General features: G+C 36.4%; 1 protein-coding gene across 1 annotated transcript in view; it reads right to left on the bottom strand.

Annotated features, from left to right (window-relative positions):
• SOS1 (SOS Ras/Rac guanine nucleotide exchange factor 1) overlaps window positions 1-15,668 on the bottom strand; it is a 149,924-nt gene that overhangs the window by 84,176 nt on the left and 50,080 nt on the right. The window contains exons 4-8 of the mRNA XM_036750031.1: window positions 15,122-15,286; window positions 13,802-14,011; window positions 9,917-10,060; window positions 4,102-4,212; window positions 3,913-4,011 (exon numbers count right to left, since the gene is read on the bottom strand). Of these exons, the coding sequence (XP_036605926.1) occupies window positions 3,913-4,011; window positions 4,102-4,212; window positions 9,917-10,060; window positions 13,802-14,011; window positions 15,122-15,286 (729 nt within the window). The remainder of the gene's footprint in view (window positions 1-3,912; window positions 4,012-4,101; window positions 4,213-9,916; window positions 10,061-13,801; window positions 14,012-15,121; window positions 15,287-15,668) is intronic.

Here is a 15,668-nt window from a genome sequence, read left to right as displayed (position 1 = left end):
CTCTCTCTCTCTCTCTCTCTCTCTCTCGCTCTCTCTCTCTCACTCTTTCTCTCCCTCTAGCTCCTTAGTATTTTTGAGAAGAAAGGGAATCGTAAGGATGTCTTCCAGACACAGCCAGGTCTGGTGACATGATCAAGGGACTGGGGACCCTAGTCTTAGCTCTATTAGAAGGCACTTTCCCAAATCTGAGAAATATCAGAATGCTTTAAGCAACTGCCTAAGCAATATACCTAACTAAGCAAAGCAGATAAATGTCTGTAAACAATAATGTCCAGACAACTAGGGCATCAAAGGTTCACAGATCAAGAGCAAGAAGAGAACTCCGAGCCATCTGGTCTAACACTCACTTTGCAGATGAAGGCACTGAGGCCCTAGAAGATAAAAGGGCTTGCCTGTGATGGTGCAGCCAGCAGGCAACAGCTGCAGATGTGAACCAAAGCCTCTGACTCCAGAGCTAGTGTTCTTGTGGAACAGGGACTTTCTCAGTTAACACCATGAGCCACAAGTTCAAATGGGACCAAACAGCTTAAGCTTGTAGTTTTTAGCTAACTGGCACCTGGCAGCAACATCAGTGGCATAAGTAGTTTTGATTCTTCATTTCACTACATGGTTTTATGTGTCATGTAGGACAAATTTTTGGTGAAGTCTGTGGAATGAGAAAGTCTTGTAGAACAACCTGACCTGATCTATAAATTTTGGGGTAAAGGTGAGAACTCAAAGCTAGTGTAAGAATATGTACGTGGAGCTTGTTTCATTTTGCTTTGTAATGAATAAAATATATTGTGGTTAAGATAAAACTACAAGCTAGATGAAATGGGTGCTGAAAGGAAATACAACAAAAAATGACAAAACCTTGAGGTCACTGGATCACACATCTAAAGTTAGACGCAATCACAGAGGTCATCTAGCTTGACCCTTTCATTTTACACATGGGGAATCAGATCTAGAAGTTAAGGGACCTACCCAGGGTCACCTAAGTAGCAAACTGCAAAGTGGGATTAGAACTCAGGACCGCAACCTCAAATTTAGCCCTTTTCCCACTGTACAGAATTAGCTCAAACTCAATAATTTCCTTTCTTCCTTCCTCTCTCTCCCTCCATGCTAAGGCTAAGGAAGAAGTAAAGACAAACAGTAATACTCATTATATTCATACTTACACTATTAGAAATAGTTATTACTATTCCCTACCTCTTCAATTATCTTGAATTTAACTTATCAGTTTACCTGTTACATCCCTTAATAGGATGTAACCTCCCTTGAGGGAAAGTCCTGTTTTTTATTCCTATCTTCATATCTCTGTATCTAGCATAGTGTCTCTCACACAGTAAGTGCTTATTAAATGCTTATTGAATTGGAGTCATGGTCTTAGTCCTTAAGAAGATGACAATCTAATTGGGGAGATAACATGTAAGCACTTTGTAGCTTTAATGTAATACAAATGGCTGCTATTGTTATATACAGAGATAAATTTAATACAGAGGCAATTAGATAAAAGAGAAAGAAAACTCAGAGATTTCAAAGAAGACTTCCTTGAAGTGAAAACATTTGAACTAGACACTTAAGGTGGGATGTCAACTTGAAGAGATAGGGGTACAATATTCAAAGTGTGCAAAATAACATGTGAAAAGGAGGAAGAAAAGTGTCAGACATTTCAGAAGGAATGGCAAGTGGTTTAATTGGCTCTAGTATATGAAATGCAATATGTGTGGCATGAGATAAGACCAGTGAAGTAGGCTAAAGGCAAATTGTGCAAGATCCTGAATATTGAGTGTAAGGAACCTGAAAGTTAATCAATAGTCAGAAAAAAAAAATCCATTGAAAATTTCTGAATAATGGAATTATGTGAGCAAATCTATCCATTGGAAAGATTAATCTGGAAGCAAAGTGTTAGATAGATTAGAAGAGGGAGAAACTAGATTTGGAGATCTGTAACACTGTTGAAGTCCAAATGAGAGATAGAGGCTGAACTAGACTGCTAGTAGAGGGAATAGTAAGACAGGGACAAATAAGAGAGATACCTGTTGGTAAAGCTAAGATGAAACAATATACACAAACATTACAATCATGTAATGAAAAAAAACAAGCAAAATAAAACTGAAGACAATATGATGATAATGACCAATGCTGGCCCTGGAAAAGGATGAATATGGAAGGGCATGGAATGCTGCATATTTTATAAGATTCAGTTTGACGTTTTGGTCGGTTTTGTTGAGAATTGTTTTTAAAGAATCTTTACAAGGGAAGGGTACCTAGGCAGGGAGAGAAGAGTAGAATATTTGGAAATGAATAAATATAAAAAACAAAACAAAACAATGTAACTTTAAAAAATAGTCCATAGCTTATCTACTGTCTCCATGATTGTCTTTTAACTCTGACATGACTCTCAGTTCAAACACCCTAAAACACCAGCCTACTGAAAAACCACCCTAAACAACAAACCACTCACCACAATGAAATAAAATTTACAAAGAACAGAAAAGGAATGAGGGTGGGGTGAAGTTGTATGACCTGTCATTTCCCCTTTATCAGGGTCAAAAAACTTATTTTCCTTGTTTATTTACTATAAAAGATCATCTCATCAACCACAAGAGAAGCTAATAATTATTACTACTAATAAACAAAATCACAACACAACTAAGAAGTTTTGTGTTTTTTTTTTTAAATTAAAACAACAGTGCTATATCTTTTGTAGTTTTTTTTCTAAGATAACTTGATCATTGGAGGTATTTTCACAAATGGAGAATCCAATTAAGATAATATTATACTTAGTCTTCATATGTTGCTAGTACTGAGTTACTACTGTTTTGAGGAGAGTAGCAGCAGAGCACAGTGGGTAGAAATCCAGCCTGACATAAAATAATCTGGATTCAATCTTTCTTCTGACACATTGAGGCTGTTTGATTTTGGACAGGATAATCGCTGATCTTCATTGGTAGAAAGAGGCTGTTTACTAGTGAGACCTTTACACTGATGAATTCACATATTTGGACCAAGAGAAATGGATAAAGAATGCAATAATCTCTTTAGTAGCTTAAAAGATTGTGAAGAAACTGACTTGTAATATTTTTACCTGTAAAAGCAGTCCATATTGCTAAATAAAGAATATTACATTTTAAAAAGCATAATGCTTTTACTTGTACTGCTGTACTTCAATTTATATGGATTGAAGCTCAGCTTTCCTTTTCCTTGAGGTTGGAGACTATTTTTGTGTTTGTATACCTGGTAGCTAGCAAAATGCCTTTCATATAGTAAGCACATTTAACATATGTTTGTTGAATGCATTTTCTTCACCATTGAGATCCTGTTTTTTAAAGATTGTTTTTAAGATGCCACTTGATTTAAGAAAGCAGAATTATAGCATATGATTGGAAAAACAAATTTTCTCTTTTAGTTAGTTTTTAATTGAGTGCCTAGAATTCTATATCTGTAAGAAGGAATTTTATAGGAATGACAAATTGGGAGTTTCAAAGTAATTAACAGGTAGCTCTCTGGTTGGGGAAATGGCAAAATTGGCCTGTATAAATGAGATGAACTGGGGACTTTCCTTATTCTTGTTCCTTCCCAAACTTCAACTTTCTGTTGTGATGCTAAAGGAGAAAATGGAGATATTAAAAAAAATCCAAACAGATGGAAAGGTTATTTCAACTAACAGGAATAATAGAACAAAATATATGAAATCCTAGGAGAGGAGATAAAAGATGAAAAGGTTTAAGAAACACCTTGCAACCTACTTTTCAAATTGCACTAAAATTGTTCCCCTCTCTTGAGTCTTTAGCCACATTTGCTTTATATTTACTATGAGAGTGTGAACATTATAGTACAGATGCTGAAATGATTCATCATGAAACAAGAAAATTGTTATTAAGGAAATTATCTGAATTATTTTGTCATTGAACAGTACTGGTTTCTTACCTTTAAAAGTTCAAAGTAATGTAGACAGTGGTACACAGGAGCCAGAAGTAGCCTGGGTAAAACATACTGAACAGCTTCTTTGAAACCTTCACCTATTGACTAGAAAAGAAAGTGATTTATATAGTTATAATTCTTGTTTGTTTGTTTGCTGATATAACAATGGGCGATTTCATGTAAAAATCACCATACCTGCAAATAGAGGGCTGCCCCAGGCTTGGATAACTGACTAAGAAAGTGGTCATGAAAACCAGGTCGTAATATGTCTTGAGCGTACGATTCATAAGGATCAAATGCCAACTCCTTTGAAAACAAAAAGATACAAAATAAATATTTTATAATAAAAAATACAATAGAAATTTTTTATTGGAGATAAAAAACATTTTGGAGAGCTATCACTTGAGAGCCAGTATTCCTGAACATGCGTAAGTGTTTTCGGGTTTAAAGATAAATAATCTCTGAGGTGGGCAGGATTATCATTTTTTCTTTAAAAATAAAATCATATCTAGATACTACTATTTTATGGTATTTTTGCAAGTAAAATTATTGCGTGGATCTTAATAAATTGTCATATCCAGAGTCTTGCATTTCCACATAAAGAAAAAATGTATCATTTCTTGAAATATGGTAAAAAATTTGTGTATTTGCTAGCACCTGCTACCACATGATCTAAATATAATTGTAGGTAAATAAACAGCTGGACAAACAATAAGTTTTTTAAAAATTATGGTTGTATAAGGAAATACCTTTCTTGCTATGTAACACCGTGGGCTATAAAACTTAAAAGAGTTATAAATTAAAATATTTCTTGATTTAACGCTAAAGGGGTTACATCTTATAAAACTCACTGTCCATCTTAGAAGAAAAAGTAGTTTCTTTTTATATGCAAAAGATGGGTATAAAGCAAATATTTTCTCAGGCTTACTCCTTTGTAGCAAGATCATACTTTTCTATCCTGTAAATGGAAGGCAAATGTACAACATTGAAGATCAAATGTTCTAGTGTTCAGAAAATACACTTAGGGGTCCATGCAGTACAATGGAAAAAGTGATGACTCTGAAGTCAGAGAACCTGACATCAAACCCTGCCCCTGTCACTTAATATTGTGTGACCTTGGGCAAGTCACTGAACTTTCTGTTCTGGGCCTCTCTCTGCTCCCTAATGGGTAAAAGACAGGGACGGAGCAGATAGTCTCCAGGTTCCCTTCTAGCTCTATATCTAGGATCCTATGGCATTAATTTGAATAACATGCTCAAAAATTTTTTCATAAAGACAGGGGCACTGTTTTTTTTTTCTAGCCATAAAACATCCCAAATCAAATATACACCAACACAGCTGAAAGTAGTAGTCAATAGCTTAAACAATGTAACAGATATACTATTGACATATATTTAAAATGCAGTTTTGAAGAATTTTTACATAGCCAACTTTTATTTAATTTCTTTTGCCATCTTCTCTGTTACCTCTTTTTTTTTTTTTTTTTTTTTAAAGAACATAGAGCTGGGCTAAAATAATGGCCAGATGAGGCAACATGGCTTAGTGGAAAGAACTTTAGTTGTTCAGTTGTGTCCTACTCTTTGTGACCTCATATGGGGTCAAAGATGGTGGAGCGCTTTGCCATTTCCTTCTCCAGCTCATTCCACGGATGAGGAAACTGAGGTTAATAAGGTAAAGTGACTTGCCCAGGGTCTCACAGGTAGTAAGGCTGGATTTGAACTCAGGTCTTTAACTCCAGGCCTGGTGGTCTATCCACTGTGCCACGTAGCTGCCCCAGAAAAGAATACCTTACTTGGAAGCTGAAGATTCTATACAACCAATGAAGAAAAGTTTGGCATGGGAAAGCTGTTAGGGCAAAGCCCCCCTCCCCATGCCAGAGATGTCTAAGAGAAGCAAAAGTAAAATTAAACACTAATGTATATTTAGGGGGTTGCTTTAAGAGTTCACTCTGCAGGTTCCATTTGGGACTTTGCCACTTAGTGACTGTGACCTAGGGTGATAGGACTTAAACTTGGAAGGACATTAGAGATCATTTATTCAAATTCCCTTATCTTAGAGATGAAGAAACTGCATTCCAGCTTGGTTAAATGTCTCCCTCAGCAATACACGATATAACAGCAGAGCCAAGATCTGGACCCGAGACTTCTCACACCATGTTCAGTGCTCTTTTTACTACAATCCTCTCTGGGACTCAGTTTCCTTATCTATAAAATGAGGGAGTTGGAGTAGGTCATTTCTAAGGCCTCTTTCAACTGTAAAATCCCACAATCTGATGACCTAATAACGTTTGCAAAGGGGCTTAATAACTAGCTGTTCAGCATCCTAGGTCTATTTCAAAGAACTGGAACATTCTATCCGCGGCTTAAGGAAAGCTGGAGATTCATAAATCACTATGAGATAGGCAATATATTTGAACATATATGCCAAGCAGCAACCCAAAGACTTTATATAATAAGATCTTGAACACATTTGGAAAGCTATCACTTGAGAGCCAATATTCCTATGTGCACATAAGTGTTTGAGGTTTAAAGACAAACAATCTCAGAGATGGGCTCAATTATCATTTATTTGTGGTTGGTCAGTAATGAGGCTGAAATGTAGAGTATCCAAAAGAAATTCAATAACCGTAATAAAAAGAATTAACTTTCACATAGTGTTTTAAGGTTTAGAAAACCCTTCATATATCTTGCTTAATCTGAGCATCACAACAATCCTTTGAAGTAGCTATTGTGGGAACTACTGTTGCCACTTTGTAGATGAGGAAAGGGAGGCTCTGAAAGGCAAAATGAGTTGGTGACAGGCGCACAGCTGGTGAGCATCAGAGGCTGAATCTGGACACAGACACTCCTGACTGTGAGGGTGGCATCATACCCACTACCCCACACTGCCATAGTCTTGGCATAGTGCTCAAACATTTCTAAAATTTCATGTTTTCCAAGATTTTTTATGATGCAGGGCAAAGACTCAATTCATGTTTAGTGTTAGTTGAACATCAAGTTTAAACTATGTAATGCTTTCATATGAAGTAATTCTAGGGCAAAAAGCATTTTAGAAAACCAAATTCTGTTCATTTTTCATAATCAGATGTTGCAAACATAATTGATTTATAAAAATGATTTCTCAAGTTATATTTGCAAACAGTGATTTCAGAAAGCTAAGTAAAGTCACCTTTGTTTTCACCGTTATCATCCCACTACCACAGCTGCAAGGACAAACAAAATGGCTTGCCGCTGCTGACAAGGTTAGAACAATGGTAAGGATGTTTTGTTAAATCTGACTCCCAATACCTTTTCTGTTACTTCCTGCTTTTGGGGTCATATTTGAATCCATTATCTCTTACTAGGCACGTTCTAGAAGTAATATTAACTCCCAGATTTGGCATTTAGGTTTAAAGTAGATTAAACCTTAGGTCTAAATCATTCCCTTGCCACCATGTATGTCCTGTGTGATGGGTCAGGCTGGAGGAGCTAAATCCCCTTTGGATTTTAGGACTAGTTAGAAAGGAAAAAAATGGCAATTAAAGGAAATCAATGGACTTAAGAATGCCTTACTTAGAAAGACTAGAACTTAAGAGCTGAGCCATAAAATGTCCCAAGGAGCTCTACGAAAAGTAGAGTAACTGTACAAAAGTTGCTCTTGATCTTAAAGCAGGAGCAGCACATGTATTTCTAGAAAGGTAAATTCTGGGAAAGAAAAAAGGATAGTTAGTCGGGAAGTAGAAAAGGAATTTAGGGCCCAGAAGTAGGAGATTAAGTACTAAAGAGAAAGTATTCATGAACTCAGTGTAGTTTTGTCCACAGGCAAAGAAAAGACTCTTTAGAAAGCATTCCTATCTTTGTTGACTGAAGATGTAAAGACTGGAAGTCAGGAGCTAGAAAAAGAAGGCCTGGTACCTGACCAGGTCAAACTTATAAAAGCAGAAAGAGCTGATAAGGGCCACCTCCTAGTTTATGTGTGTAATCTTTTAGCCGACCTACCCTAGTCGTGGCCTGACTTTGCCTGCTCCAAACTCAAACACCTAAAGCTTGTTATTGCCTTAACAGCAATTGTTTCTGTGGTTTTAACAGTAAGTCAAGAAGTATTAAGTATCAAGGTACAAATACTGGCAAAAAGGATATATTTCATTAAAAAATGAGTTAAGTACATTTTTTGTACATTACATACAACTCATATCATAATTAAGTTTGGTCAGCCTTACTATAAGATTTAAATCTGTATGATAATTCTCTTCAAGATTTTTCAGTACAGATAATTCTAATATGAAGAGCAATGGTACTTATTATTAAGTGGGATTTTAACATTTGAAGACGATAGTCACATAATGACAACAACTAAAACTGAGTTATAATAGAATTCTGTATTTTAAGCCAGGGGTTTTTATTCATATTGCAGATTTTTATTCATCAGTGATTAATATTAAATAGTGCTTTAAAATGTTATACAAAAGAATGAACCAGAACTTCTGCATACTTATGTGTTAAATTATGAATTAACCAGAGAATTTTTTAAAATCAAAATTTCCCAAAACTCAGACCTTTAGTTTTGGAATGTGAACAGTAGAGAAAGCAGTCTTGGAATTGAGAGAAGAGCGAATAGGCAAATAAAGAATTAGCCCATTATTTCTTAGCACCTGACACTTGTTCTGGATCTTTCAAAGAAGACAGGGCCACCAGCCTTTCCCCTAGGTGGCCTACATCCCTCAGGACCTGTTTTCAATTTTCTAACCCATTACCCTCAATCTGCTAGAGAGCCAGTGGCCTCTCACAATGACCAACACAGAATAGGTGCTTAATAAATGTCTGTTGATGGATTCATTGCAAGAATACAGCACAGTAAAGGTATCTTAGCTCTGTTTCCCTTGACTTTGTTATACAGAAACAGTTTCAGAAGACATGAGCTTACAAATATCTTTCACCAGCAGGATTAAGCTTTCTCTTATTACTTTTGTGGTTAAGGAGAAATAGCTTTTTTAAGGCTTAGAAGTATAACATGAGTTTTAGTGGTAAAGAACATGAAACCAGTAGTTTTTTTTTTTGGTTCTGTTTCTTCTTTCTCATGATTCATTCCATTGGTCAAAATTCTTCTCCATGACTTGACTAGTGCATAAATTAATTCAATGCGAAGTTATACATGACAGTTATATGAGATTCCATGCCGTCTTGGGGAAGGAGGGGGGGAGGGAGGGGAGAAAAACTGGAACTCAAAACTATGTAGAACCGTGTGTGGTAAACTAAAAATAAATAAAGAAATTAAAAAAAAAAAAAAGAACATGAAACCAGTAGATTGTCCTTTGAGGAGAGAATAGCTAAACAAATTGTGGTACACAAATATAATGGAATATTATGTTATGTAATAGTGAATATAAAGGCTGTAGGGAGGCTTGGGAAGACTTGGTATGAACTGATACAGAAAGGAATAAGAAGGAAACAAAGTTTACAATGACTACAACATTGTGAAATGGAAAGAATAACAACCCCCAAATTGAAATGGAATGTTATGTATTTATTATGACCAAACTTGGCCCTTAAGAAGAGATGTAAGAATGTATCTTCCTTTCTTTGCAAATGTGGGGGACTCTGGATGTGAAGCACTATGTACACTGTCAGACTTGATTGTTGATTAGTTTTGCTGAAATACTACTTTATTTTCTCTTTTTCATTCATTGTTATAAAAGATAGACAACTCTGTGCGTAGGGGAGGAAAATGAAATATAGGGGAAATGAAGGTGATGTACAAACAAAATATCTCAAACTTTAAAATATATATATCATTTATATATTACATATGAAATATATCGGTTGAGAAAGTAGCTGGTATATGTGTTTGTGTGTGTGCAGGGGTGTGTGTCAGGACAGGACAGCTGGCCAATTAATAGCTATGGGAGTAGGTGAATAACAAATCAAAGCTGAATTCCATAATGATTTTTGTTTATGTGTATGTGCATACATATACACATACATACATGAGATTTTATGTAAAAATAAATTCTTGTTGTAAACGTGGCACTTACCTCTGCTAAGTCTTCAAAGCAGCTACCAACTAATGGATGGGGACTACCTTCATCAGTCATTTCTACAGTGTCTTCTATATGGCCCAATAATTTCACACTGAGTTCATGAACATCTGCTATACGACTAAATATATTTTCTACATCCTGTAAAGAGGAAACATCTATTAACAATAAAAAACCTTGAGATATTAAATACATGAATATAATAAGTTACTGTAAACAGTCAGGCAATGGTTCCTTCAATAATAGTAAAAGTTAGGTAAGATGTAAAAATTGGCATAGTTTGGAACTATAGATGAAAAACAATAAAAAGAAAATGGGTGCATACATATACAATCTTGGCTTATATTGTGAGACATATCTCCTTACATGGCTAATATAAAGCTTGAAGTTTTGGAATCACAGTAGACTTTTTGATTCAGTTAAAAAAATTAGCCAAGATATTTAATAATAGTAATAATGGTAATAGCTGGAATTTATATACAGCTTTACAATTTGCAAAGAACTTTATATATATTATCTCATCATGTTACCTTACCTCACAGTAGAATGAGGTGGTATTATTCTTTTCCTTTTACAGATGAGGAAACTGAGGCAAAGAAGTTAAGTATCTTGATCAGGGTCACACATTTATAATAAATATATAAGGCAGGATTCAATCTTAAGTCTTCCTGATTCCAAGTCTAGCACTGCATTCACAATGCTTTCCTACTTTAGGAAAGTACTATTTATCTGGGGAAATGTTATGAAAGGATGTGGAAAAGATAAAAAGAAATGAATGGCTTGGTACTTCCACCTTTGGAAGGAATATTCACATCGATGAGGCCAAATATCCATTCAAGCATGGAAGTAGTATTTAATTTGTCCTATCTTAACATATTTCAGAGCCTAGAGATTCCTGGGTCTAGAAAGGCAACATTCTCAAGCGTGTTTGTCCTCCATGAAGAGTTATCAAATGAATAAAATCTGAATTCTGAATGACAATAATGCTAAATTCCTAATCATACTAGAAGGGCATCAGAAACGTCTCTCTTCTAAAGTCTATCCTCCCCTGATGTGCTCTCATGGTAATCTCATCTGCTTCCCAGTTTTTAATTTTTGTCACGATACAAATGACCATAAAACCTATGAAGAACATTCTCCCTAAGCTCCAGCCCCAAACTGCCAATGCTGCATGGGCATTTCCACTTAAATATTCCATTAACACCTCAAACTAAATGTGTCCAGAAGAAAACTCAACACTTTGTCCCCAGTCCTTACTCTTTTGCAAGTTTTCTTAATCATCCTGATTTGAAACTATGGAGTCATTTTGGATGCTTGTCTCTTTCACCCCTTATGTCAGTCATTTGCCAAATTTTGCCAATTTTATAACAGTTCTCTAATCTATCCACTTCTCTCCACCCACAGAGCCCAGTCCAGGCCCTTACCTCTCATATAGACTACTATTATAATATCCTGACTCTAGTCTTACTATTCTCCAAATTATCTTCTATACAATTGCCAAATAACATTTACAAAGACACATATCTATGCCACTCCCCTGCTCAAAAACTTCCAGGGATCCCTGCTGTCTTTAGGATAAAATAAAATTCCCTAGGCTCGTACTCAGGGCTCTCTACAATCTGGCCCCAGCTTGCTTTTCCAGGCTGGTTTTACATGACTCTACTTCACACAGTCTATGTTCCCCTGAAAATGGACTACTCTTGATTCTCTGAACTTGGCTCCCCATCTCTTGTAACTATACCTGGAATGCACTCTTCCTTCCTCACCTCAACCTCTCAGAGTCTTCATCTTCCTTCAAGACTTAACCCAGGTATTACCTCCAAGATGCAGTCTCAATCCCCTGGGTTAGGGCATTCTCCTTCCTCAAGTTTCCTTTATACTGAGCCACACATGTTTATCACCTGGAGTAGAAAATGTAAGCTCCTTGATGGCCAGGGATACAATGTCCCCCTCTCCCCCACTTTGTTTTCCTGGTGTCTGATACTGAGCCTCACATACAACTGGCACTCAATAAATGTTAGCTGAATTCAATTGAAGAGAGGATCTTGAATGTCAAGATCATCCAGGGTTTCTATGTTATTTGATGGGCAACAGGGAGATGGGACTTTTTAGTGAAAGAGATGCTGCATCAGAGAGATGACTTAAGATCACTTGGGCAGTAGGTAGGGATAAAAGGTATGACTAGCACCAGGAAAAGCAGTAAAGTGGGCACCATAGTCAACCAACAAGCACTTATTAAGTATCTAACACATGGTGTGGGACTCTGAGGATCCAAATAAAAAGAACAAAATAATCCCTGCTCTCAGAAAGCTTACAGTATGAGGGAAACACGTGATAAAATCCATCAATAGAATAACTCCAACTGAATAAAGTAGTTTAGGAGGAAAGGCATTAAGTGGCATAGTGGAGAGAGTAAGGAACACGGGACTAGTCACTTAAGTCTCTGACTGCTTCAGTTTCGTCATCTGTGAACACTAGCACCTATCTCACAGAGTTGTTGAGGGGATCAAATAAGTTAATATGTTAATCACTTTCCAAATCTTAAAGCACTATATTAATGCTAGCTATTATTATTATCATCATTGTTACTGCTCCTAAGACTAGCAATGGTGGAAGATTAAGAAAGGCTTCATAAGAACATGGTGCTTAAGCTACATCTTAAAGGAGCAGAAGGATTCCATGAGGCAGCTGAGGAAGATGGGATGTCCATGTAAAGGTATGGAAAGAGGAGATGAAGGGTGTGAGAAACAGAGATGGCCAAGGGAAGGAGGGAGATTGATGGACGATGGAGGCTGGGAAGAAAGGCTGGCTTTCAGTGAGGAAGGGCTTTAAAAGAGGAATGGGGGGCTTAGATCCTATCCCAGAGGCAAAAGGGGTCCCTGAGTTCACTAAGTAGGGAAATAACCCGGTCAGATCTGCGCTTAAGTGGAATAGTTTTGGGAACATCATCATGGTCTAGGTAAGAAAAGTTGAGGATATGAAACAGGGTTATTAGTGCAATTATAAAGGAGGGGCCAGATGTGAGAGGCACACGAGAGGCTTAACCAACAGGACTTGACAACTGATTTGAGGTGAAGTGGGTTTTGGCTGGTCCTGTGATGAGGAACTCTTAGAGAAGAAACCTCTCTACTGATGCTGATGGACACCCCTGAGAGGGCCAATGACCTGCCCAGGGTCACAGTCCCAGTGTGTTTCAGAGGCAGAACTCTAGTCAGGTCTTCTTACCTTGAAAACTATCTTTTCATCAACAAATCTTGACACTTCTTGATAGGGGGAAGAGGTATAGAGAAGAGGTCAAATATGACTGATACTGAGCATGGAGACAGAAGATGATGGTGAAACCATCAAAAGAAGGAGAGTTTTTGGAAAGAGTGGATTTTAGGTAGAAGACAAGTTCATTTTGGGATATATTGATTTTGAGGTTGTGGTGAAATACAGGAAGAAGTTGGATTCAGGATTAGATTTCCAGGGACAGGACCTGGGGGAGAAAAGGGATGAAGACAGATTTTAGAGTCATCAGTGCAGAGGTGAATGGAAAGGGATGAGATCACCAAGAGAGAGACGATAGAGAAAAAAGGGCCAAAGGCAGAACCTTAGGGATCGCCTCTGCTTAAGGGGAAGAAAAAAGACAAGGAGCCAATACGGGTAACGGAGAAAGAGAGATGGACTCATAACGTAAAATCCAAAGTAGGAGATCATAAAAACTCACAGCATCAAAACCTCTAGGAAAACAGAAGTTAGGGTTATTTGCTGAAGGTCAGTCTCATATAAAAAAATTTAAAAATATTCCTGAATATTCTAAATCCAAATTTAAAAGGCTTATATTAATATAAACCCCAGATTATGGTGCTTATATTATGATATACTTGTAACAATACTTACGTGAGAAGAAAATAATTTTGAATTGGAGACAAATGGTTCTCTAAAAACTTTAATAATGAGATTAAGTTCCCTTATATATTGTCGAACTTCAGCCATAAATGCCTTTACCAGGTCGTAATATGTTTGTTCTCCTGAAGTGGAAGGTTCTTCATCAGTTAAAGATAATATATTTATATCTTCTACATCTTGATGGAACATATCCATCAATACCTACAATAAGCAAAAATAGAAAATTAATTAAGGGGGTCACAGTCAAGCTTGAAGTTAAAATTAATAAGACTTACAGCTATCTGAACAGACTTTAAAAGATGAAAAATACAAGGTGTCACATTAAAGTGGAACGATGAAACTGGAATTGGGAAAGCTGACTCCAGGTCCTGATATCTTTCACTTAATTAGTTATGTGACTGTTTAATCTTTATGACCCTCAGTTTCCCCACTGGTGAAATGGGTAATACTTTTGTTGTTCAGTTATTTTCAGTCGTATCCAATTCTTCATGACCTCATTTGAGGTTTTCTTGGCAAAGATACTGGAGTGGTTTACCATTTCCTTCTCCAGCTCATTTTACAGATAAGGAAACTGAGGCAAACAGGATTAAGTGATTTGCCCAGGGTCACACAGCTAATGAGTATCTGAGGCCAGATTTGAACTCAGGAAGATGAGTCTTCTTGACTCCAGGACTGGCAATCTATCCACTGTGCCACCTAGCTGTAGGACTGTTGTGAGGAAGGGATTTTCTAAAATGTGAAATGCAATAAACAGGATTTTTATTATAATTAAAATGAATGTCAAAAGTACTGTGATTTTAAAGTAGCCTCTAAATTTTTCTACTCAATTATATTTTAAAGAACTTTACTGAAAGGAGAATATGAGTCATATCACAATAATAATATCATCATCGTGATAATGATATACCAGTCAGGAAGCATTTATTAAATACATACTATATGCCAATCATGGAGGACACACAAAATGGGCCAGGAACAAGGCCCCTGCCCTCAAAGAGCTCACATTCTAAAGGGGCAGACAATCTGAAATAATTTTACATACAAAATACATACAATGCAAATTCTCAAAAGGAAGGTAGTAACAGTGGGGGAGAGAATGAATTAGGAGCAAGGGAAGGTCTCCAGCAGAAGGTAGAATTTGATCTAAGTAAAATTAACCTCAAATATAGCTTCACAAAAGGGATAATATAAAATAAAAACTTAAACACACATTACATACATTTAGATAGAGTGTAGTTCTGAATATTCCTTTTAATTAATCTTTTAAGAATTAAAGCTTATTAGTAAAAACAAAACACGGATGTTTCCTACCTTGTCAGCACACATTGCTACTTTAATGTCCTGCTTTGTAATTTCATAATGTCGTATATTCCGCACATAATTTCCAACCAGCTTTAAAATATCTGCAGAAATGTATTCTAATACTGCTACTATGTAAACAGAAACCTGGTGGTCAATTTTATACCCTAGAACTTCCTGTAAAATAAAAAGAGAAACATTTATGGGGAGTAAAATTAACACAATGCAGAAGAGAAAGCAATGTCATGCCTCCTTTGAAGCAGCCTCTATGCACCACAGTTTTAACTGAAGCCTATTTGAATACAACATTCAATTTTCTAAAAAACAAAATTTAAATTCAAGCTGTTGACCATGAACATGTTAACAAAATTTGGAACAGAGAAAGAGTATCTCTAATAATTGGAAAACATATTTTAAATAGAGTAAATCACAACCAAGCCAGTTCCCCAATTTAGAAACTTACCTATTGAGAGATCTGTATATGCAAAAAACAACAGAGAAGTACCTATAAGAGCAACTGCCCCTGTGCTCCTCAAATCAAAACATCCCACAAATAACT

Source organism: Trichosurus vulpecula, chromosome 3 (genome assembly GCF_011100635.1).
Source record: "Trichosurus vulpecula isolate mTriVul1 chromosome 3, mTriVul1.pri, whole genome shotgun sequence".
In the NCBI taxonomy this organism is placed as follows: domain Eukaryota; kingdom Metazoa; phylum Chordata; class Mammalia; order Diprotodontia; family Phalangeridae; genus Trichosurus; species Trichosurus vulpecula.
This window is presented reverse-complemented; position numbering and strand designations above follow the sequence as displayed.